The sequence below is a fragment of the Canis lupus genome, chromosome 29 (genome assembly GCF_003254725.2).
Source record: "Canis lupus dingo isolate Sandy chromosome 29, ASM325472v2, whole genome shotgun sequence".
In the NCBI taxonomy this organism is placed as follows: domain Eukaryota; kingdom Metazoa; phylum Chordata; class Mammalia; order Carnivora; family Canidae; genus Canis; species Canis lupus.
Window position 1 is genome coordinate 28,425,492 of NC_064271.1, and position 22,685 is coordinate 28,448,176.

Sequence of the window (22,685 nt, forward strand, 5' to 3'; positions counted from 1 at the left end):
ACCACTGAGCCACCCAGGGATCCCCTCTATTTTTTTCTGATGCTTCTTTCTTCCTCAGTTTCTTTTACTTAGGTGACCTGTTCATCCTGTCCTCCCCCTTATCTTACCATCTGCCAGTTACTCTCTCTGAGCCATCATAAAGCCAACATCCCCAAACCCTGGTCTCCAGACATATGCTGAAGAGTATTTTAGCTTTTTTGGAGAAGGGCAACATTGACAGGCGTTTATGCAAGGAGAGAAACTATACTTTAGAGCTTTCCAGTTATTTAAAAAGCAACAAAACTCACCTCTTCTTCTGTTAGAGTTGGGTCCTCTTCCCGGGACTTGTATGACAATGAACTAAATCTCTGTTAAAACAAACACAAGCCAAGGGAAGGTATAGTTTGAAGTCAATAATCCAGCCTTTCTTTTGCATATGTTTTGACAATCTAATAAAAATGTTTTCAAATGATTTTTAGGGAAGAAATCTTTCTACAAAGAAATTACGTCAAGCAACTGAGGATAAGCACTTCTAAAAATTTGTGTGATGTTTTTCAATACCCACTAGTATTAAATTAAATACCCAATGCCCTTTCCAGTCACTGGTGAAATCAACCCTCAAGTGAGTCCTTAATGCTGCTCCATGTCATACCACACTTGTTAGTATACCCGGTCCCGGCTCTCCTAGCTGTCTGCCTCCTAGCTTCTTTTCTCTCCTCAGACTCCAACACCTCCTACCTCCTCACCCCATCCTTACTCTTAGCTGGTGACCTTGAGAAAAACTGAAGAAATCTCCATGAACTTGTACCCCACCCTGCCCCCCATCTCTGTCTTCACCAATTTTCCTTCCTCCCTGTCACCAAAGAACTTTCTAAGCCCCTCTTTAATTAAGGTGATGAATGAAATCCTGTCCCCTCACATCTATCAGGAGTACGTGCTCCAGCAATTCTCCCATTTTCTTTAGATCATCAGCTTTTCCCTCCCTATGAAATCATTCCTACCCACATGAAACCATGCTGTTATTTCTGATTCTAAAAACAAAACAGCCCATCCCTTTATTAGCAGAACCTCCTAAAAGAGTTGTCTAAAAAAGCTGCCCAAATAATGGTTCCTTCCTATTCTTTCTCTAAACCCATTTCAGTCACGCTTCTGACTCTGACACTCCACAGACACCAATATCCACCATGTAGCCAATGGGACTGACAGTCCTCAGCCCTCACTTTCTGATTCATCGCTGTTCTTTGCCACAGTGGCCACTCCTCTGTCCCTGAACCTTCTTTACCTGGCTTCCAGGACACTGAACTTTCCTGTTTTTCTTTCCTATTTTGGTGTCCTCTGTTCCTTTTCTTTCCCAGACTTGTGCCCTGGGAACTCCTCTAGATGCCATTACACTCATTCAATGATCTCATCCAATGTCATAGCTTTAAGGAAAAATTTCTGCTGAGGATTTCCAAGTGTACAAATCCAGCCCAGGCCTTTTCTCATAAGGCTGCTCATTCATCCAGCTGCTCTCTGCTGCTTCTACGCAGACATCCAGTATGTATCTCAAATGAAACATGGCCAGCACTGAATACCCAATCTTCTCCAAAAACTTGCCTGCCTGTCATCCTCTCCATTTCAGTTAAGGGCGATTCCATCTTTCTGGTGGCTCAGGCCACACCTGGGATCATCATTATTTTGTCTTTCTTTCTTTACACATCTGGTCCACCAACAAATCTCTTGGCTCTAGTTTAGTTTCTCCCATGACTTCTGGCCTGTTCCAAGCTACCACCATCTCTTGTCTGGTTTGTGAGAATGGCCACCTGTTTGGTCTCCTTGCTCCTACCCTTTACAGATGAATGTAACACTACAGTCAGAGGTATCTTTTCTAAACCTAAAATAATCTGTTCTTCTGCTCAAGATTTTCTAATGACCCCTGATTTATTCAGATTATGAGTAAGGGCCATAAAGGATTTGGCCCCTGATTACCTTTCTACTACTCTTATCCTGCTCATCTAGTCTCCCTCCTCTTCCCTGGATAAGCCGGTAAGGTGCAGCCTCAGAGCCTTCACATGCCCATTCCCTCTGCTCCATCTGCTCTTCCCCAACTTATTCTCACTTCCTTGAACACTTTATTCAAATGCCACCTTCACAGTAGACATACCCCAATTCACAACTGTACTCCCACTCCACGTTCCTAATTCTGTTCTAATTTTTCTCTATAAAACTTAAAGCCTTCTAAAATGCCATATATTTTACTTACGTACATATTTATGCCTTTCTCTCCCTACTAAAATGTAAGGTCCACAGGGGCAGGAATTTTTGCTCATTTATATGTTTTGGTCACTAGTGTATTCTTAGCACCTAGAAGATTGTGTGGCATAAAGTTGGTACTCAAATCTTGTGAATGAATGAAAAAAATGAATGAATATTAAATATTTCAAGTTCTCTGAATTGCTTTAAATTAGGATTTTTTATAATGGAGATGATGGGGTATTCATTCTTATATCACTATAGAAAGGTAATCTGATTCCCAGACAGATATATCCAGATTCTAATGTGGTATCTGGAGAACTGCTTACTAGTAGTGGTCAGACAATTGACTTCTTGTCTTTTTCAAGTAAAAAAAGCTTTAATTGCTTTAGGCACTATAAACTTTACGTTAGTTTTATTATCTCTGGTTATATGAAAGGCAAAACATTAGACTGCATTTTTGCATTTTATGACTAGGTTCATAGATAGACACTTGTATTGGGGCTCACGACAGCTGGTTTCATGAGCAATACTAAAAGTCAAAATGCATTCAGAGAATACCACAAAGAATGACTGACTTGGTGTAACCTAAATAACCATAGTCAGGGTTCACATTTTGATCATGACCTCCAGATGCTTTTTAAGGCTACTATTAACTGACTAACCCCTATGTGTCCTTCCTTCCTACCAAAGCCTCAGACGAGAACTTTGCTTTTTTGCTTTCTTTTCCTGTGTAGAGAATAGAAATCAGATACTAGTTGCTTAAAGAAGAGGAGGCCTAGTTAAATCCCAAGGAGATACTGACAACAGGAGATGTGAATTTCAGGCTACTGTGGCCCCTACATCAAGTTATCAGAAAAAGAGAAGGCTGAGGCATTATTAATACATTTTACAGCTTCGTTGACTATCTAAACTGAAGCGTTACAGGCTATTGCTTTGAAATCGCCACAAAATCTTTTACTTGATTTATATAAAAGTATGCATAGAACCAGACACAACCAGTGGTCCTGTAAGTCTGTTCTCTCTGTGGTCTGATTCCTGGGATTCCCGGAAGGGTAAAGATCACCATGATGCTTGAGGAGCAACAAACAGAAGATGCTAAATGTGTGGCAAAGGGTCTAGTCTCCATTTAATTCCTGATCTTCAAAATGAAGAAAATAATACTCGGCCCCAATTAGACATGATGTAAACACTGGAAAATATCCAAGTAAGGTGCCAACAGAGAAATATTTTACAAACACGAGTTCTTAGTATTTTATTATTTGGAGGCAGGAAGAAGTCAAACACAGCTTACACTAAAACAGCTTTCATCATTCAACGAACCTGAAAGTGTTTGTATATATTTCCCAGAACAATGTGCCAGCCAAAGCCCCAGGATTAGCTACGTTAGATTCCCCATCAGGACAAAAAGCACCTGAGACAAAGGAGCCCACCTTGTTGGTGTCACTGGTCCCCTCTGTGGCTCCTTCTTCGGTCTTACTCTCTTCCTTCTCCTGGAGGTTTTCGTTTTCGTCCAGAAGTTTAACAGGGACAGGTGGTGGGGCCTCCTCTTCCACATCACACGAATCTCCGAGAACGGTCTCTGCATTAACACTCTGTCGACACTTTTTGTTTCTGTCCACCGAGGCATATTCAGCAAAGTCTGCTTGGGGGGCTTGGGGCCCTGGAAGCTCTTTCAAGGCGGAAGTCGACTTCGATCTGCTGCTCTGGCCTCTCCCTGGGTTCACAGCTGTGGCCACCTCCTTAATTTCTTTCACAGTCTCATACAAGCAGTCCTCCACCATGTTTTCTTGGGAGGAACTATCCTTCAGCACTTCATATGGCCCTTCCATCCCCAGGCCTTGGTCCCCGTCCCCGCTCCTCGTGCTGAGCGTCGTGTCCACGGCACTGTCGGGAGGAATTCTGGGCAGTTCCCGGCTCTGATGACATTTCGGCTTCCCCGTGCTGTCCTGGGAGTCCAGCAGATCTGAAGCTGACGTCTGCACCTCCTCATAATGTTGCATGCACGTCAGAGTACTGTCTTCTGAAAGAACTAAAGTGGCAGAAGTATTAAAAAAAAATGGAGAAAGACAATCTATTAAATAATTATTGCAGTGAACCGGATGACGAAACGTTAGGTTAAATCAAGGTGCTTGCTTCTTACTGGCCTCTGAGCTGCAAATTACAGATGACAGGATTGTTAGTTGGTATTTTAACCACAGCTGAAACGAAAACCAGCGATTATGTCTTTCCAATACATTATTTAATGAACTGTCTTAGCTACAAATGTGGTTCATGGTTACTTTCATTGCTTATTGATGGGATTCTTGTAGGCAGCGTGTCTAATGCGACCTGAGGTCTGACTCCATGAGAGGCTGGGCACCAAAACGGGGGGCGTGTGTGGTGGCCACCCGCCCCGGCCTTACTGGCCGCCTCCCGTTTGGAGGGAATGACTGGTGCCCATCTGCCTCTACATGGTCATGGCAGACGTGATGGAAGCAGTGAGACAAAAATGTACCCTCAACCACAAGCACAAAGGGACCGTACCCCCGTGCCTCTTCAAAGGTCTTCCTTCCACCTCACCTCTCTACTACCATTTCTACCTCAAATTAGAAAGTCAAATGTGAAGTTCTTAGATGTCCACGGAGATGCACCATGTGAAACCATTCAGTCATCCTTTTAGCAAATGTTCTTTGAGTGCCTACTATGTGCCAGAGACCGTTGAAGTGCCGGAGATACATCAACAAAGCAGAGCCCCACCCTTCTGATACTTAACATCGTACTGAACAAGTTTTTAAATTACTGTCACCTCGGTTTTATATTCTTTATATACTACATAGTCTTCATATGTAAATATAAAAAGTGTACGTATGCGTGTATTTATATATTCACACATGTATTTATCTTCTATACTCTTTATATAGTATACAGTCCTTATGTGTTATATATAGTCTTTATATATGTAGGTATGTGTGTGATTATAACTTATGATTTTTAATCTTTTTTTTTTTAATTGACTGGATTGGGATTCTCTAAGACCCCTGGAGCCCAGGACAGTGTCTAACACACGTAGGTGCCACTCTATGTGTACTTGATCATCACAGAGGGGGTGAACTTCCCCCACCCTCCCCGGTCCCAGACATGTATATGGTGGACAGAGAACAGGCACCAGAGCCTGAAGACTCTGGGGTTGAGGCTCTCCCCCCAGCTTCCTTACCAGTACATGGGGGTAACGAGACAACCTCTTATCTTACATCAGGTGGAAGCACTTTGTAAACAGGAAAGTGCGAAGCAAGCGTCATTGCTGTTTTTGTCAGGGAGAGCGCCCAGCGCATGAAATAGGCAGTATGCAGAGTGCTTCCAAAGGTGCGTCCAGGACTCAGCTTGCCGGCCTCAAATTAAGGATCCTTTTTTTAATTTTTTTTTTTAATTTTTATTTATTTGTGATAGTCACAGAGAGAGAGAGAGAGAATGAGGCAGAGACACAGGCAGAGGGAGAAGCAGGCTCCATGCACCGGGAGCCCGACGTGGGATTCGATCCCGGGTCTCCAGGATCGTGCCCTGGGCCAAAGGCAGGCGCCAAACCGCTGCGCCACCCGAGGATCCTCAGCACCCTATGATCGGAGGCAAATTATTAGACTCTCCCTGGTGGGCAAAATAATGGCCTCTGAAAGTGTCCAGGTCCTAATCGCCGGGATCTGTGTGTGTGTGTGTGTGTGATGTCACGTGGAGCTAAGGGTGCAAAAGAACTATTAGCTGAACTTGAAATGGAATTGCAGCCTGAGCCACCCAGGGGGGACCAATGTCATCATTAAGGGTTCCTTCAAGTGACAGAGGAGGCAGGGAGGGTGGAGAGAGGTGGAGATGGAGGGAGAAGCTAGGAATGAAAAAATGCAGGTGGCCTCTGGAAGCTGAAACGGGTAAGGAAACAGATTCACCTGAGAGCCTCTAGGAGGAAATGAAGCTCTGCCGGGACTCTGACTGCAGGGCTATGAGTTCATATATTTCTGTTGGTCTAAGGCACCAGGTTTGCAGCAATCTACTGAAGCAGCAATGTGCCGCTGTTTCTTCACCTGTAAGCTGTGGAGAGTTACAAGAGCCTCTTTCCGGGAGTAATAATATTACTACTAGTAACAGGAATCTTACAGAAGAGTTGTAGGATGAGTGAGTATACAAATCTTGGAGCCACGGCACAGAGAAACCCATGAATAAATATTAGGTTTTCATCCAAATGAGCTTATTTGTGCTAAAACTGATAGGAATACTAGGAGTGAGCAAGAACACACTGCCTAGTTTTTGAGCTACATATTTGGAAACCGACTTCTTCCTCAGGCGATGAGGCCTGCGTGGAAAGCCGGTATCTTTGCGGAACTTACTGTCGCCATTGGTGAGTATCCCGTTCTGCTCGCTGCTGGCAGGTGCATCTGTGGCCAGGCTGGTCACCGAACGGCTGAACATCTCCTTGTCGGAAGGCTGCAGAGCAAACACCACGGGAACAATCAGAGTGAAGCAGAGGACAGTGGCCATGGCTTTTTTTTCTAAAAATTAAAACAGCAACAACAGAAACCCAACTCCACTTAAACTATTAAAAATTAAGCAAAATTGAATTGCTCAGTTGTACCAGTCACATTCTGAATGCTCAACAGCCACAGGTGGCTAGTGGTTACCGCATGGGATCAGGTTCAGTCTGGAGATGACTAATACCTGGGTATCATCCGTCATGGGGCAGAGCGCTCTTGGACGGAGTTGTCCTAGACTCTTCAGGACACTGGGAATCTTCTGAGGCCACTGCCAGAGCTTTCTACCTGGTGGTCTACAAGCGGGCTACAGCTCAAGGTGAAATGGGGACCAGAAGCCCCAGTGCTGGTCAGAACGGACCCCAGCAGACAGCAGGCTCAGTCTCGTACCACAAGTGCTGAAACGTGCTGTTCTTAAAGGCATATGATGCCAAGAAAAACATGCCACCTGAAGGGAAGAGACTTCAGTCTGGCCAAAGATAGACAACGTCCTTGGTTTCTGAGACTAAGTTTCATAACCAGCCACGCCTCTGCTTCAGGGCTCACGAGAACAATCATGTATGAAGCAGCAGGTTTGCAAACCTTTCTTATTCTCCCAAATTCAGGAAGGAAGCTGGGCTCCAATGTGGAGCTCCTATGTGGAATAACATGCCAGCCTGAGCTCTAGCTACGGGCACTCAGAAAGTAAGTTGGTAGTTCACGTGTTTCCTCAAATGCCCAACTGGTTCCACACAGCAGCCTGAATCACTGCTAACGTGATCTGTTCCCACATCTTCTCACAGAATACACAGTGTGCGTGACCCAGGGCCACACCTGAACCATGTGTCAGGATGCCACATGGCAAGTTCTTTTTTTATTTTTTATTTTTTTAATTTTTTTTGGCAAGTTCCGATATAAACAGCTCCAGAAGCTTGGCTAGCTGGCTTCATAAGTTCTCTGACTTCTTACTGGGAACCCAATAATAATAGTAGAGAGCATACAGCTCAGGCTGTGTTGCGAACCCTTACTGGAGTCAGCTGCTTCAGCGTAAGGCTGCCCCTGACCATAGAGCGCCAGGAGGTGGGTCATTGCATTAAGGTGCCAGGAACTTATGGTGCAGCTCAAGGCACAGAAACGTCACACCTGGACAGGAGTCAGGGGTGACGGGGGAAGGCCCCCAGGCAGGCTCACAACAGCATCACCGCCTATCCCTGCTGAAGTAGTGTAATCGGGGTTCTAGCCACCACGTCTACTCTTAGCTTCCAAGAGAAAGGGCCCATGGGGGACCACGAGTGAGCCTCCCTCTTTCCATAGCCCCGAGGAACACACTACAGGGCACCCCTGTGCCTTTGGATTGTTTTAAGCTACAGTTTAGTGGTGCCTCCTCTGGGGACTAGGAGGGAGCAGGGATGTAGCTGGGGCCAGGGGTGGGGAGGCGAGGCTGACCACAGGGGCTTCTTTGGCCTAAGTGGCCAATCTGCAAGTTGAACAGGATTTAGAAGCTGAGAGGGAGGCTCTTAGAGAGAGCAGGGGCACAGGCTGTGTGTGTGAGCTCACACACCACCGCCCATGTGAACGTATGCTCCTGCTTGCTCGCTCACTCACTCATGCACATCTGTGTAAGAGAGGCTTTGGGGGGCAGCCCCGGTGGCTCAGTGGTTTAGCGCCGCCTTCATCCCAGGGCCTGACCCTGGAGACCCGGGATCGAGTCCCACGTTGGTCTACCTGCATGGAGCCTGCTTCTCCCTCTGCCTGTGTCTCTGCCTCTCTCTCTCTCTCTGTGTGTGTGTGTGTGTGTGTGATGAACAAATAAAATCTTAAAAAAAAAAAAAAAAAAGAGAGGCTGTGGGGTTATTAGGTAAGGACATGGTACAGGAAGAGTTCCATCTTCCTTCCGCCCACCTGCCTCTCTACCTCACCCAGGGCTGCTGTTGACCCTAGGTGGGCAAGCAGGCGCTGCAGGTCTACCGCAGTGGTTCTCAAACGTGAGCATCCATCAGAATCACATGGTGGGTGCCTGCTAATGGTTCCCCGGGCCCCATGGATTTCAGGTGCAGCTGCTGCTGCCAGCGGTGCAGGCCACACGTGAGAACCGCTGCTCGGGAAGGATAGGGAGGGAGGACACAGATGGAAGCCCTGTCTCTGGCCTTACCCTCACCTACCACCCGGCACCCAGGAGCATGGGCGGTGATGAAGAAGGCGGGGCCTGGGACCTTCACAACAGCAGAGCTGTCCTCCACCGCCACCCCCTTCTGGACGCCACCACAGCAGCAATCTGTGCAAACGGCGCTGTGTGCAGCGGAGGCGACCAGAGCACAGGGGGCCTGGGATGGGAGAGCCCTCGGGGGGAAGCTCTGAGGGGTGGCCTGGGACGGGAGAGCCCTCATGGGGAAGCTCTGACCCCACTGCATGGCTACATGTTTACATCCTTTCCTCCAAAGCAGCTCTTGCGTGATCTTGAGAAAGTACCTCAGGGACTGGAAACACCTGTTTTAGCACTGCAGTGGGGACAAAACTGATGACATCGGCCCTGCGAATATGTGGGTGGCCCTGTCCCCAGCTGCTAGAATTGCTCAGCAAGGGGGAGGGCATGATCCTGAGTGGAGAGGACAAGGAGGACCAGGCCGCTCAGGCTGCTCCTCACCAGAAAGGATCTGAGGGGCTTGTTGGGGTCTGGTGAGAAATGGTGGACTGTGGACACCCGGCTGGGCCATAGCTCAACAACATGAGGTCACACTTGAGTCTTTAGAAAATGGGGACACTTGCACAGAAACATGCTTTAGAACAGAGATAATGGAGAGACACCCAGGAGAACGACACGTGACGATGAAGGCACTGAGGAGCGGCAAAGACCACCAGCACGCCACCAGAAGCTAGGAGAAGGGCCTGGGATAGATTCGGCCTCCACGCTCCCAGAAGAACCAGCCCCGCTGACATCCTGATCTCCAGCTCTAGCGCCCAGAACATCAGGACAATGCAGTTAAGATCATTTAAGCGCTACAGTGTGGGGTCCTTTGTTATGCAGCCCTTGCAAACCGATACACACGATACAGGGGCTGGGGCTGGGCACAGGCCACCCTGCGTCCCTGCAGTAGTTGGGAGCTCCCTCAGGATCTCTCTGGCAGCAGCAGGATCACAACCATTTCAGAAACTCTCCCAACCAACCTAGCTAATTGCTTGGGCCTCCAGTCACACGGGGTAAGAATCCTACAGAGAGAGGGCACAGCCGGCTACCTCTGGCCGAGTTCTTTCCCCTGGGTTCCTTCAGCGCATCAGCGTGTGGGAACACGCTCGGATAAGTGGCTAGGGTTTTAAAGCACACACAGACATGTGCACACGGGTCTCACCACATTCATCAGGTTCTCATGATCCCCGCTATGCTGCCTCGGCTTCTTTTCTCTGAAATGGAAAAAGGAAACATTGCTGTAATATCAAACATGCCGTCGCAAATCAAACATACACTCCCCTTTCTATCCTAATATTTATCGGCGCTTAAATCTCCCTTTTAAGATCCTGGTTTATTTTGCCAAGGAAGCAGAAGCCGGACAGTGACTCCCATCGCTCTTTTGCAGGTGTCAGGGTCTGAAGGGGTCAAGTCACAGCATGAGACCGGTTGCTTCTCTGGCTCTCCCCTTTCTCCCAGAGTAGAAAATACAAGTTTACAACAAAAGGATTGGGAGGCACGTTCCTGAGTAGAAACTGTTCATACCAGGAGGTGGATCATTGCATTAAGGTGCCAGGAACTTATGGTGCAGCTCAAGGCACAGAAACGTCACACCTAGAATTCATACATGAATTCTAGAATACTAGAAAAGGATTTTGCCTTTTTTTTTTTTTTTAAAGGAAATCCAGACAATTCTCAATTCTTCATCTGTCTTAACTCAGAATCTTTGCAACGTTGACTGCACCCTGCAACGGGACTGGGAAAATAATGAAAGAAAATACAAATTTTGGCACGTTGGGAAGGATACATGCTCTCAGGATGAGTCATATGTACTTCCAGTCTATGGAAAAGTCCATCGAATAAAAATAGAATTTATTTTTACTCTGGACAGTCTAAAGAAAGCCATCAGTACTAGAGAACACATTTCCCGTATACGCACAAAGCAACAGTGACACCCAGTGGGAGTGAAAATAATTACAGGCAGGCCCTCGCAAGTCCAAGGGAGCAAACACTGCCTGCTGGCCACCTTCTGATCAGACTCAGAACCCCGCTGTAGAGTCCCAGGTCTAAACTGGGAAGGGAAAAAAAAAAATTTAAATAAATAAAAAAAAAAACTGGGAAGGGATTAGAAGGTCACTTGGTTCAGAGAGTCCATCTGTCCCCCTCCTGATGGAGACCTCAGGGTATTAGTCATCTCCAGACTTGTAAGTGACCCTCGTTGAGTCTCTCCTGAGGTCACTGAGAGGAGGGTTTAGAGGAGGGCTGACGGGTATACACCGACCCCACAGCACCAATCCACTGGGAGGTTGCCCATGCCCCAACAGTGTTCGAACACTGGGAAATTACTCCCTGTGAGAAAGAGCTTTGCTCCTGAGCAAAGATCTCTTTTTTTGGGGGGGTGTATAGAGATTTTTTATATGAGGGAGGCAGGGTGGGGGAAGAAGTAGCATAGACAAAAGACAGGATGATTATTTCTGTTCATCTCTCGCATAGGAAAATCAACCTGTTCCTTAAACTGCACTTCTAGATTACAGATCTTGAGGAAAACGATCCTTTCAACTACGTAATAGCAATAATTCTCGGTAAGTCTCAAGGGGCAGCAAAAAGAGGGTCTTGAATGCGCGACATACTTAGATCTGTAAATGTCCAGGGATGGGAAGACGATATACACTTTAACAAGGATGTGCTCTGGAGAATGCCAGGAATCTCGTTCTGGGAAGTTTCGTACGTAAGGGTTCTTCCGATCTCTCCTCGGCAATATCCGATTGAGATTTTCGTTCAAACTACTAAAAAAACGTCCTGGGATGCTTTACAGTAGAGACGTTAATTTTAACACAGGGGTTTCTGTGACAACAGAAACGGGTCTACGTAGCAGGATTCCTTTTGTAACGTGCCTTCCCTGTGAGGACCCTTCTGGGTCCAGGGAAGGGGTTATTTTAGGGTTCCAGGGGATCTCACCTGTCACAACTGGAGCACAGGAAGATGAGGAAGCTGATGAGGAAGAATGTGGCCACGGTGGCCAAGCTGCCCCACAGGACGACCTGCACTTGCCCGCTGCTCAGCATGTCCTCCGAGGGTCCCATGGTGGGAGCGGGAGTGGCACAAGCAGAGGGAGCCCGTCAGTCCTTCAGAGGTGGGCACATGGGCACGGAGCGCTGCGTCCTCCTGCAGAGAGACCACTGGGTTTTATTTTTTTTTTCATTAAAATTTTTTTGGATTTTTAAAAATTTAAATTCAATTTGCCAACATATAGTCTAACACCTAGTGCTCATCCCATCAAGTTCCCTGCTTAGTGCCTGTCACCCAGTCACCCCCACCCACAACCCCTCCCCTTCTGCAAAACTTTGTTTCCCAGAGTCAGGAGTCTCTCATGGTTTGTCTCCCTCTCTAATTTTTCCCTATTCAGTTCCCCTCTTTTCCCCTATAATCCCTTTCACTATTTTTTATATTCCCTGTATGAGTGAAACCATATGATGATTGACCTTCTCCAATTGACTCATTTCACTCAGCATAATACCCTCCAGTTCCACCCACGTTGAAGCAAATGGTGGGTATTCATCCTTTCTGATGGCTGAGGAATATTCCAGTGTATATACAGACCACAGCTTCTTTATCCATTCATCTTTCGATGGACACCGAGGCTCCTTCCACAGTTTGGCTATTGTGGCCATTGCTGCTATGAACATGGGGGTGCAGGTGTCCCGGCGTTTCACTGCATCTGTATCTTTGGGGTAAATCCCCAACAGTGCAATTGCTGGGTCATAGGGCAGGTCTATTTTTAACTCTTTGAGGAACCTCCACACAGTTTTCCAGAGTGGCTGCACCAGTTCACATTCCCACCAACAGTGCAGGAGGGTTCCCCTTTCTCCACATCCTCTCCAACATTGGTTATTTCCTTTCCTGTTAATTTTCCCCATTCTCACTGGTGTGAGGGGGGATCTCATTGTGGTTTTGATTTGTATTTCCCTGATGGCCAGTGATGCCAAGCACTTTTTTCAAACAACTTCTCACGTGAAGTGACACAATCTCGTAACAAGTGCATGTCAGGAGGCAGGCTTTGAGCAAAGTCGGGGCGCTGTGTGCAGGGTGGGCTGGGCTCCCCTGGACACCTGCCTCTGGGCAAGTTCCCTCAGTCACCTAGACCTTTTTTTTCCTCATCTCAAAAAGTACAGCGGGAGTGCACAAGTGCCCCCAGGACAGTGTTTGAGGCAGTGGATAGCTTATTATTTTGATATGTTTGGGGATAGATTCTTAAGGTCTTCAAATAAAATAAGATTGTATGTATTCCATCACAAATAAATGCTTATTTGGATTCCCCCCCACTCCCAGGGCACTATAAAGCATTTATTGTAGCTTTCACAAAAATGCAGTTCACATCTCCTCCCTACCCGCATCTCCCTAGATCCCAAACCTGCTTTTCTTTGAGAAAGCTGAAGGCCAGTACAATTAATGAAGGAGAATGTCTTTATCTTCACCTTCGTAACCGTTACCTGTTGTATGTGACTATTTTCAGGGCCAGCTTTCATTGAGCTTCTGTGAGTGCTCAGGAAGTACATTTATTTTCTTTCTTTCTTTCTCTTTCTTTCTTTCTTTCTTTCTTTCCTTTTCTTTTCTTCTTTCTTTTCTTCTTTCTTTTCTTTCTTTCTTTCTTTTCTTTCTTTCTTTCTTTCTTTCTTTCTTTCTTTCTTTCTTTCTTTCTTTCTTTCTTTCTTTCTTTCTTTCTTCTTTCTCTCCTCCTCCTCCTCCTCCTCCTTCTTTTTTAAAGATTTTATTTATTCATGAGAGACAGAGAAAGAGGCAGAGACATAGGCAGAGGGAGAGGCAGGCTCCCTGTGGGGGAGCCCAATGTGGGACTCGATCCCAGGACCCCGGATCACACCCTGAGCCAAAGGCAGATGCTCAACCACTGAGCCACCCAGGCACCCCCAGGAAGTACATTTTCAAATGAACAGATCAAAGTATGTGCTAAGAATACATACTTTGTCAGCAGTAAATAGGACCTATTTATAAACCACTACAAGTGAAGCATAAGAGCTGTACTTCGCACATCTTAGTACCTGGCACATCCTGGGACTCTTGCTAAATGCTTTCTTCACTTAATTGCTGCTACCAGCCTGTGAAGAAGGCCCTGCTTGTCCCCATTTCTCAGACAAGAAAGTTGAGTGGCAGAGACATTAAGTTCCCACGAGATGTCGCAGATGTTAAGTGGCAGGTGAGGATGTGAGTCCAGCCATTTCTGACTCCCAAACCTGTAGTCTTAGCCCCTAGAGGAAGCGCCTTCTCAACGGGGGCGACAGCTTGCTCTCTGTGCCAGCTACAAATCCTCGAAATGAAAATGGTCACATGAGTTTTGTGAGATATTTTGAGTTATAGATTTTGAAAAATAGAGCAGTATATTAAAAATAAATGATCATCTGGGAACATACAGGCTTCCAGTTACGGAACGGATAAACAGCAGGAATAAAAGGCCCGGCTCAGGGAACACAGTCAGTCATACTGTGAGAGTATTGCATGGTGACAGATGGGAGTCACCCAGTGCGTGAGCAGAGCATGACATATAGAGAAACTGGAGACCTGAAACTAATGTAACATTGTGTCAACTATAGTCAAAAAGTTTTTATTTTTTTATTTTTTATTTATTTTTTTAAAGTTTTGTTTTCTCTTGCCAGAGAGGCCTTGCTTAAAGAACATCTGCTTTGTTCAATCTGAGAATATTCTAACATAATCTTAACAGTCTTAATCTCAAGTTTCGCGAATAAAGTAAGCGAATTACTGTCTTAATCAGAGCTCAAAAAAATTTTTTTTTCTTGCAAAAGACCGTCCACAGTTATGCTTTCAATCTGCTCCACTGAAAGTGCTTCTAAGTACGTCTCGGGAGCACTGCGCTGTCTGCATCAAGCCAGCACCTGGAGGGCTTGGTGCCTAACAGGAGTGTCCCTTGAAAGGGCTTGGAGAATAACAGCCACCTCGGCAAAGGCAGTGCAAATGGACCAAATCTCCTCCAGGTGAAACACATCGCATGTATCTGAATATTTAAGACTGAAGAACAATACAAACCTGGAGAAAAAGAAACTTTTACCTAGAGTGTATCCAGAGAGTATCCTAGGTGAAGTCCATGTTTTCCTTAGGTCCCTGAATCAACACAAACACTTCCTAATGCTCTGTAAATATATAAGCGTACAGTTTCCTGGGTAATATTGAACACCTTTCTTCCCAAGCTGGTTATATATTATGCCTGCAAACAATACACGCATACGCATACCGTAATGGATGGTCAAATTGCTTCGGCATGTTTGCCCCCGGACAGCTATAACTGAATGAAAATAACCACCACTTCTCTTCTGGTTTGTTGAAGCAATGAATAATTCACTTTAAATTTAGACTACAAATGGGCCCCACCATCAGTTACTAAAATATATTCAAGCAAGCACATAAATCACGGCGACCTATGAATATATATGAAATAAATTTTTTTTAATATACAGGCCCAAAGCATAACACATTTTAGGAAACACAAACAAAAGAGATCTGTCGTGCAGGCATTTGAGCGTTCCCTCCTTTGTTCACTCATTCACTCAGACAACAGATTTAATCAATGTCTATTTATAAAGTGCCAGATTCCTAGAAAATAGTTTGCTGTGTGAATTATTCAAAAGCCAGATATCCATCCAGCAAACGGGTGTGCAATCTGTAGGACCTTTCTCTTTCTGCACACGTTTCTCGTCTTTTCTCTCTCTCTCTCTCAACGGGGAAGGCCAGTAGAATACAATGAAGTAGGTGGGGTGCCCAGCCTATCGGAACAGTGTAGGGAAAAAGAGGATGAAATCAGATTATTACGAGCTACTGAATGAAAGATGTACCTCAGGGAAAATGTGTCAAAGCTCCAGGCTCCCTCCCCCTTCAACTAAGATTTGTTGAAAAGCTACTAAAAGAACTACTTTTTCCTGGACAAGAATCTCACAAGGGAAAGAATGACTGTCATCGTGTTTCTGAGTCACACTGCGACCCCTAAGGACAAGGGCTCCTGTTGTTCGGGCAGCTTCCACCTGTCTGAAGCCTCTGGGTGGAACTCTTCGGGAGGACCAGGTCACAGCAGTGGTGGGCAGCACACAAGAGCAGCCACCCCTTTAGGGGCCTGGTGGAGGGCAAGGCTTTAATATGACCTTCGGACCCTCACGGCAGATCTGAGGGGGGTGAGGGGTGTTATTCCTATGCTACAGAAAGTCTGCACCAATTCTTCTTTTCTCTTGTTCTCTTCCCTTTTCTGTTTCCAAATGCTCTTGCCCGTTCCTTCTCTGGTCATCTCCTTCCATTTTGGGGTCTTATCTACAGTTAAGATAGATAACTGTGTGCTGTAGAAGGGCTGCCCCCCAAGGATGCAGACGCACATAGACTTCCATGTTCTCTTTTCTTGGTGGGGTTGAGAGTATGGGCCTTGTGTAGGCCCACAAGACTAGACCTCATGCACTGGTTTCATTGAGGTTAAACGCCGTGCTCGGGGCTCAATTTAGTTTGTTCTGAGCAGTGAGGGGATCGGATCGGTGCCTCCCTGTGGCTGGAAGGCTTCTCTCAGGACTAGCAACAACAGGTCAGAATAAGAGGACAAAAAAGCACAGTGTTTGGGAAATAAAAAGTCATCCTGAAAAGGAAGGGTTCCTGCCACAACAACAACATCTGCCAGACCAAACACTGTGCCCCTCTACCAACCAAGTTCCACGTGGAGAAGATAATCTAAGGTTCCAAAGTCTGTGATACTGTTACTGGTCCTCAGGACCACCTTATTTTCCATGAATGCGCATATCGAGTATGGTTATTTTCTGAGTGTCCAGAATGAATCCAAAGCAGTAGGACAATCTGGACACCATGAAAAATTTGGAGTGATCTCTCATTATTTTTTCATGGAGATATTTAAGCCTTTTTCTTTCAATCCTATTCTTACCTGACTCAATAACATTGCATTCAACTGTGGAATATTATTCCTTCAAAACTTAAAAAATATTTCATTGCCAGACCACATGAGTAAATTATTCTCTGAGTTAACTCAACAGAGGGAAAAGGAACACCATTCACTGTACCTCAAAGAACATTATGGCACCCCAATGCCCACTAAGATGAGTTGCAGAAGATCATCATATTCCTGAAAGATTAATAGTTGCGTATCAATTATTTTTGTTTTAAAATAGACCTCATTATTGGCTGCAGTGATGTACATTCATGGCTGAGACTGTCCCTTAATACAAGTGTGTGATATTGTAAAACAGGCACCCCCACTGCTTTTATATAATTCAGCCTACTGTGGGAACTTGTCATTTGGCCTGAGAAAGGTCAGTACTTGAGGTTATAGAATTTCCGCTGGGGATCCTCTGAAAGGATCTGAAAAGTTGGTCTGAATAATAATTTTGGACATAATTATTTTGCTCCATAATCTCTTATCCTTTTATATCCATTCATGTTTTTAACCAATATGTGATTCAATCCAAAAAAATTGATTTTTACTTTAAAAGCAGGTGTCAGGATGCCTGGCTGGCTTAGTGGTTGGGCGCCTGCCTTCGGCTCAGGTCATGATCCTGGGATCTGGGATCGAGTCCCGCATTGGGCTCCCTGCGGGGAGCCTGCTTCTCCCTCTGCCTGCATCTCTGCCTCTGTCTCTCATGAATAAATAAATAAATCTTTAAAAAAAAAAAAAAAAGCAGGTGTCACTATTAACCACAAGGTGGCGGTATGACCCTATTCTCGGCCCCAATCATCAGCCTCCTCAAAGACCCTCATTCTGGCTGTTTGTGCCTTGTGTTAGGTATTTTGTCTTCATTAGCCTAGACTCTGGGTCCCCAGAATCAATTCCAAGAGAAAGAAGAAAAAAAAAAAACCTAGATGAAATTAATGAAAGGTGATGACCAAATGACAGCCTTTGGGGTTTTTTTAAATAACACTCTTAACAGGTAGGTGCTCTGATCACAGCAAATTGTGTAACAGTTTGGTAGATTTGGGGGATGGCCAGTGAGATTAGGATAGACAGAGGCAGACACCTGAATTCCTCTGAAGCAGGCTTAGGTTGGTAATGATAGTCATTACCATTTTATAGCTGTCCTAGTCAACTCATAATTAAGCACGACAGTCACCACCTCCACTCGTGACCCCTCACTGACAGGCAAAAATAAGGAGGGCAGGACCCAACCCCATGGGAATCCCTCCTTCCTGGTCACTACCAGGTGTGGGAACCATGACTTTACGAGCTACAGAACAAACAAATTTAACGATGGCCGATGGCCGAGGAGCCTGTTTCTCTGCTGGGCTCCCGTCCTAGGAGGCGCATGGGCAGATGTACAGGCTAAGGTTCGATGAACCCCTCAAAAGAATTCTCAAGTCCCCTGAAAGAGTTTTTGGCTCAAGTATCAAGTACTTAAATTCAAGGAGATTTCTCCTCAGATTAAAGAGACCCTGAAATAGGCAAGCCTGCTATGCTGGACTCTGGATGGGCGTGCACCAGGCCTGCGCCAACACAGGGAGCCACTTACACGAATGTTTGCCATCCATTTGCTAAGGCACAAAGGTTCTCTGGCAAATAAGGTCATCCCAAAGATGGCCCTACTGCCTTTTTTTTTTTTTTTTCTTGGGGTTGGGGTTGGGGAAAATAACCCAAAGAGCAGAAGGTGGTGAAGGACTCCAAGGTAAGATTTTCTTGTTTCTAGTTTCTTGAACTATAAATTTTAAACCATTGCTATGTAGCAATGACTTGGCATTTCTTTCTGCAGCAGCTGATGAGAAGCACACCACCTATGAGCACAAGAGAAAGGAACCTGGAACTCTTTAACGTCACTAACTGACCCTGTTTATCAAGGGCTGCTGCTGAAGGCAGAAAGCCAGGCATTCATTCTAAGAGCCAGTTATAAATCCTTAAGGCCATCTGTCAGTGTAACCTGATTACTTTTTGTATGTACCAAATGTATTGATCCACACGGGAAATGGGAAAGCTGGTCTTTTCAGGGGAAGGGGTCTTGCTTGTCTTCAAAAGTACATTAAACTTACATTACAGAAATCATATAGTTTGTTGCTTATAAAAGCCCCATCGCCATTTTGGTTTTTTGTCTTTAAAAAAGCCAAGAGGTAAGAGACTTTGATGGGTAAGGAATAACTTAACTTCTAAGGTTGCTTTTGCTCCTATCCTGACTTGAAGACTAACTTGCAAGGTTAATTTATTTTTTTCAGGATTTTATTTATTTAGTTAGAGCAATGGAGAGGGGGAGAGGAGGGAGGGGCAGAGGGGGAAGGAGAGGGAAAATCTCAAGCAGACTCCATGCTGATCATGACCTGAGCTGAAAACAAGAGTCAGATGCTCAACGGACTGAGCCACCCAGGCACCCCTCATTTTTTAATTTTTTAATGGTGAATCTCAAGAGAGAGAGAGGGAGGGAGGGAGGGTGAGGGAAAGAGACAGATACTGACCGATTCATAGAGACCAGGTGAGGTTCACAGGTAAAAGCATTTCATTTTGCATAAGCAAGTCTTCATGGAAAGTGTGCCATTTGGGCTCTGTGGTCTATCTCTTGGGTCTTGCATGTTTGCTCATCTGATCTAACTTTAAAGTTCCTTGAGGGTGGAGGCCTGTCCACCTCATTTTCCACCCTAGTCTCAGCATCTACATAAATTGGAAAATAGGAGGCAATGAAGAAGTTTTTTTACTACACACTTATTTCTGTAGGAAAACCGAGGAGTAAATTCCTGAACGGACTCTCAAAATGCAAGTTTAATAATTTATAAGGTAAGGGAGAGAAGGAGAATAAAAGAGATGAGCACATCAAGCAAATAATTAAAAAATAAGCCAAGGGTGTCTTAAGGCAATACCTTAACTGGAATAAACACAGCCACATGGCTTCTTTGTACTGTCACCGAAGCAGCCGTCTCTTGAGAACAGGCACAGGGGTGGAAATGTGGGTGTCTGCGTACATGGATCCTCACCAACTGTAGCAAGCCTCTCAGCCCGGCGGGGTGTCCCACTGGGTCCCCGAGCTTGGTGCTCCTCTGACCCCTTCCCAGCAAGGGCTTTTCATGCCCTCCTGTCTCTTCCCTCCCTCAAAAGGCGCTGGGGCTTACCTGTCTCAAGGGAAAGAGGAGCCTTCACTATTCTTGGCTCTCCTTCCCACGGTTTTCATCTGATGAAAGCCTAACTACTCTTTAGATCTCAGTTTAAATGTCACTTCCTTGGAGCAACGTTCCTGATGCTGCACTTCAATCCCCTCCCCCTACACACACACACACACACACACACACACACACACACACACACACACACTTTAGTTTGGGCCTGTTTTGTAAAAGCTTGTAAAGCTTTTCCCTTCATGGCACTATTCAAAATTGAAATGATGAAGCTCTCTGCTGTCTCGTCTGCTGGTCTAAGTTCCAGAAGGGAGAGCTGTGAACAGACCTATCTGGTTCACAGCTGCAACTCTAGTGTGCGGCACACACTAGGCACTTAATAAATAACCTGAATGAATGAACAGTTGAGTGAACTAATAGATCAGAGGAGAAAAAGCATCCAAGAGGAGGTGAGTATTGACCAGGCCTTCAGAGACAGTAAGGATTAGAAGAAACTGCTCTCTCAGTCTTCTCAAATGGTGTTGAAATTGCACGGGGATGTGAGGAGTTTTGTTCTGTTTTTTTTTTTTTTTTTTAAAGATTTATTTATTTATTTATGATAGAGATAGAGAGAGAGAGGGGGGCAGAGATACAGGAGGAGGGAGAAGCAGGCTCCATGCCAGGAGCCCGACATGGGACTTGCTCCCAGGACTCCAGGATTGTGCCCTGGGCCAAAGGCAGGTGCTAAACCGCTGAGCCACCCAGGGATCCCACATTGTAGGACGTGAGGAGTTCTAAGTCTGCTTGTCAGACTACCTGACAGATAGATTTCCCCTGCACTGCCTTCGTCCCGTCTATGATCACCTAGACTCTACCCATGTAGAGACCTACCACATATCAGTTTTGACTCAAAGGCTTGATATCAAAGACACTGAAAAAGCCTAAGTGAGTACATGCTACGTGCCAGCCACTTTTCTGCACATTACAATTTTTTCATCCTTCTTGGTGCTCTGGCGTAGATGCCACTGTATCTATTTATGGTTGAGGACACCGAAGTTCGTAGGTAAGTGCCATGTCTAGGGTACACAGCCATAGGTTTCCTGACTCAGTGTCCCTGGCTCTTTCTACTACAGCGTTGTGCCCCACAATGTGTTCTCAGGGAGTGGGCGGTGGCCTGCCCCATGCTGTTCACAATGCCCAGGTGTCCGCCTGTCTGGGACATAGGAGCCCCATTCTTCTTCTTGGCCATTTTAACTTCCCTCTATCATGACTAGAGGGAAGAATGCTCACTCTCTTCTGGTTTGCTCACTGCTCATTCCCAGCTGTGCATTCATCACGTGTCCTCCTTCCAAGGAATCTAGAAGACTATCTGGCCCTTGCCCCAATGGCTTTGCTGGAATCCTGTGAGGATTTGGTGTTTGCACAAAGGTCAGTTTACCAAGACCAAGACTTCACAGTCCCCCGCAGTTAAGCATTATTTGCATTGCTTTTATTTGACTTCTTAGGCACAGGTTTCAGCCAGGTTCCTTTTCCTAAAAGATGTAACCAAAAACAACCTAAGTTTCTTTGCTGAAAGGTTCCGAAATTTCCTGCTCGATCTAAATGCCTCTCAAATCCTCCATTCATGGCTGGTGATTTTTAAATGATGAGATGTATCTTAAGAGCTGGTTGGACTGTGGGTGGACCCCTAATTACAAATGCTGCAGGGTCCATCACGTACCAATTAGCTTGTACCAAGCTCTCACCCTAACCATGCTCTCCCATGGAGACTGCACATCAAAGGGTGCTTCCTCTGGGAAAGGGGAACCCTCAAGATGGAAGAAGAGGTGCAATTTAAGAGTAGATGGCAATGTAAGTCACGTGCCAGAGGAATCCCATTTTACAGCAGTGGTTTCATCATGAGCTAGAGCAGAGTTAGATTAAGCAGTCAGCTGTCTCTACTGCATGCCAGTCTGATGCATTTCTGCATCCTCCGGGAAGGGCGGCTGACTCTGGAGTTAATGTGTTCCCTGGGTGCGGCGAGAACGTGGCTCAACGTGCCACCTAGTGCCTGGTGCACCACGGCCATCTTCCTTCTCATCTTGACTATATTTTTAGAACACTATGAATTCTTTCTATTACAGAATCAGAGAAAATGGTTTTTATTGACTCCTAAAAAACACAATCAGAATCTTAAAAAAAAAAAAAAAAAAAAGAAAAAAAAGAAAAAAACAAAACAACATACCCCTGCAAGTTACTTGCTTCTGTTACTGGGAACTACTCAGGAGGGCTGGGACTAGTTACGTTAGAATATGTCGTAACTTGTATTTGAAAGCACAGGTTTTCAGGGCTCATCCTCAAGGCTTTCTGCCAGGAGCGGAGTACTCAAGGGCCCTCAAAAACTCCCAAGCTCCTTGCAGAGAAGTGGCAGGACAACGGTTCTAGTAGAACAGAGCTTCTCAAAGGGTGGGACTGACCAGTAACCTCGCTCGGTGTCTTCTGGGGGCTTGTTAAAAATATAGACTTCTGGGCTTCCCTGAGGCTTATGAATCAGAAAGTTTGGGGTGGGGCCCATAAATCTCTTTTTAAAGATTTTATTTATTTATTAGAGAGAGAGAGAGAGAGAGAAAACGCAAGTGGGTGAGGGAGAAAGAGAAGCTGACTCTGCAGGGTTTGATCTCAAGACCCTGAGATCATGATCTGAGCCAAAATCAAGAGTCGGAAGCTCAACCAACCGAGCCACCCAGGTGTTCCCCATAATCTTTTAATAAGCCCCCTAGGTG

The 22,685-nt window shown here is 45.6% G+C and overlaps 1 protein-coding gene across 2 annotated transcripts in view; it reads right to left on the minus strand.

Moving 5' to 3' along the window:
* Positions 1-22,685, minus strand: part of PAG1 (phosphoprotein membrane anchor with glycosphingolipid microdomains 1) — a 137,528-nt gene that overhangs the window by 13,033 nt on the left and 101,810 nt on the right. For both annotated transcript variants that reach the window (XM_025433458.3, XM_025433456.3), the window contains 5 exons: positions 11,809-12,015; positions 10,034-10,085; positions 6,567-6,663; positions 3,645-4,243; positions 288-347 (listed from right to left, as the gene is read on the minus strand). In XM_025433458.3, the coding sequence (XP_025289243.1) occupies positions 288-347; positions 3,645-4,243; positions 6,567-6,663; positions 10,034-10,085; positions 11,809-11,933 (933 nt within the window). In that variant the 5' untranslated portion in view covers positions 11,934-12,015. The remainder of the gene's footprint in view (positions 1-287; positions 348-3,644; positions 4,244-6,566; positions 6,664-10,033; positions 10,086-11,808; positions 12,016-22,685) is intronic.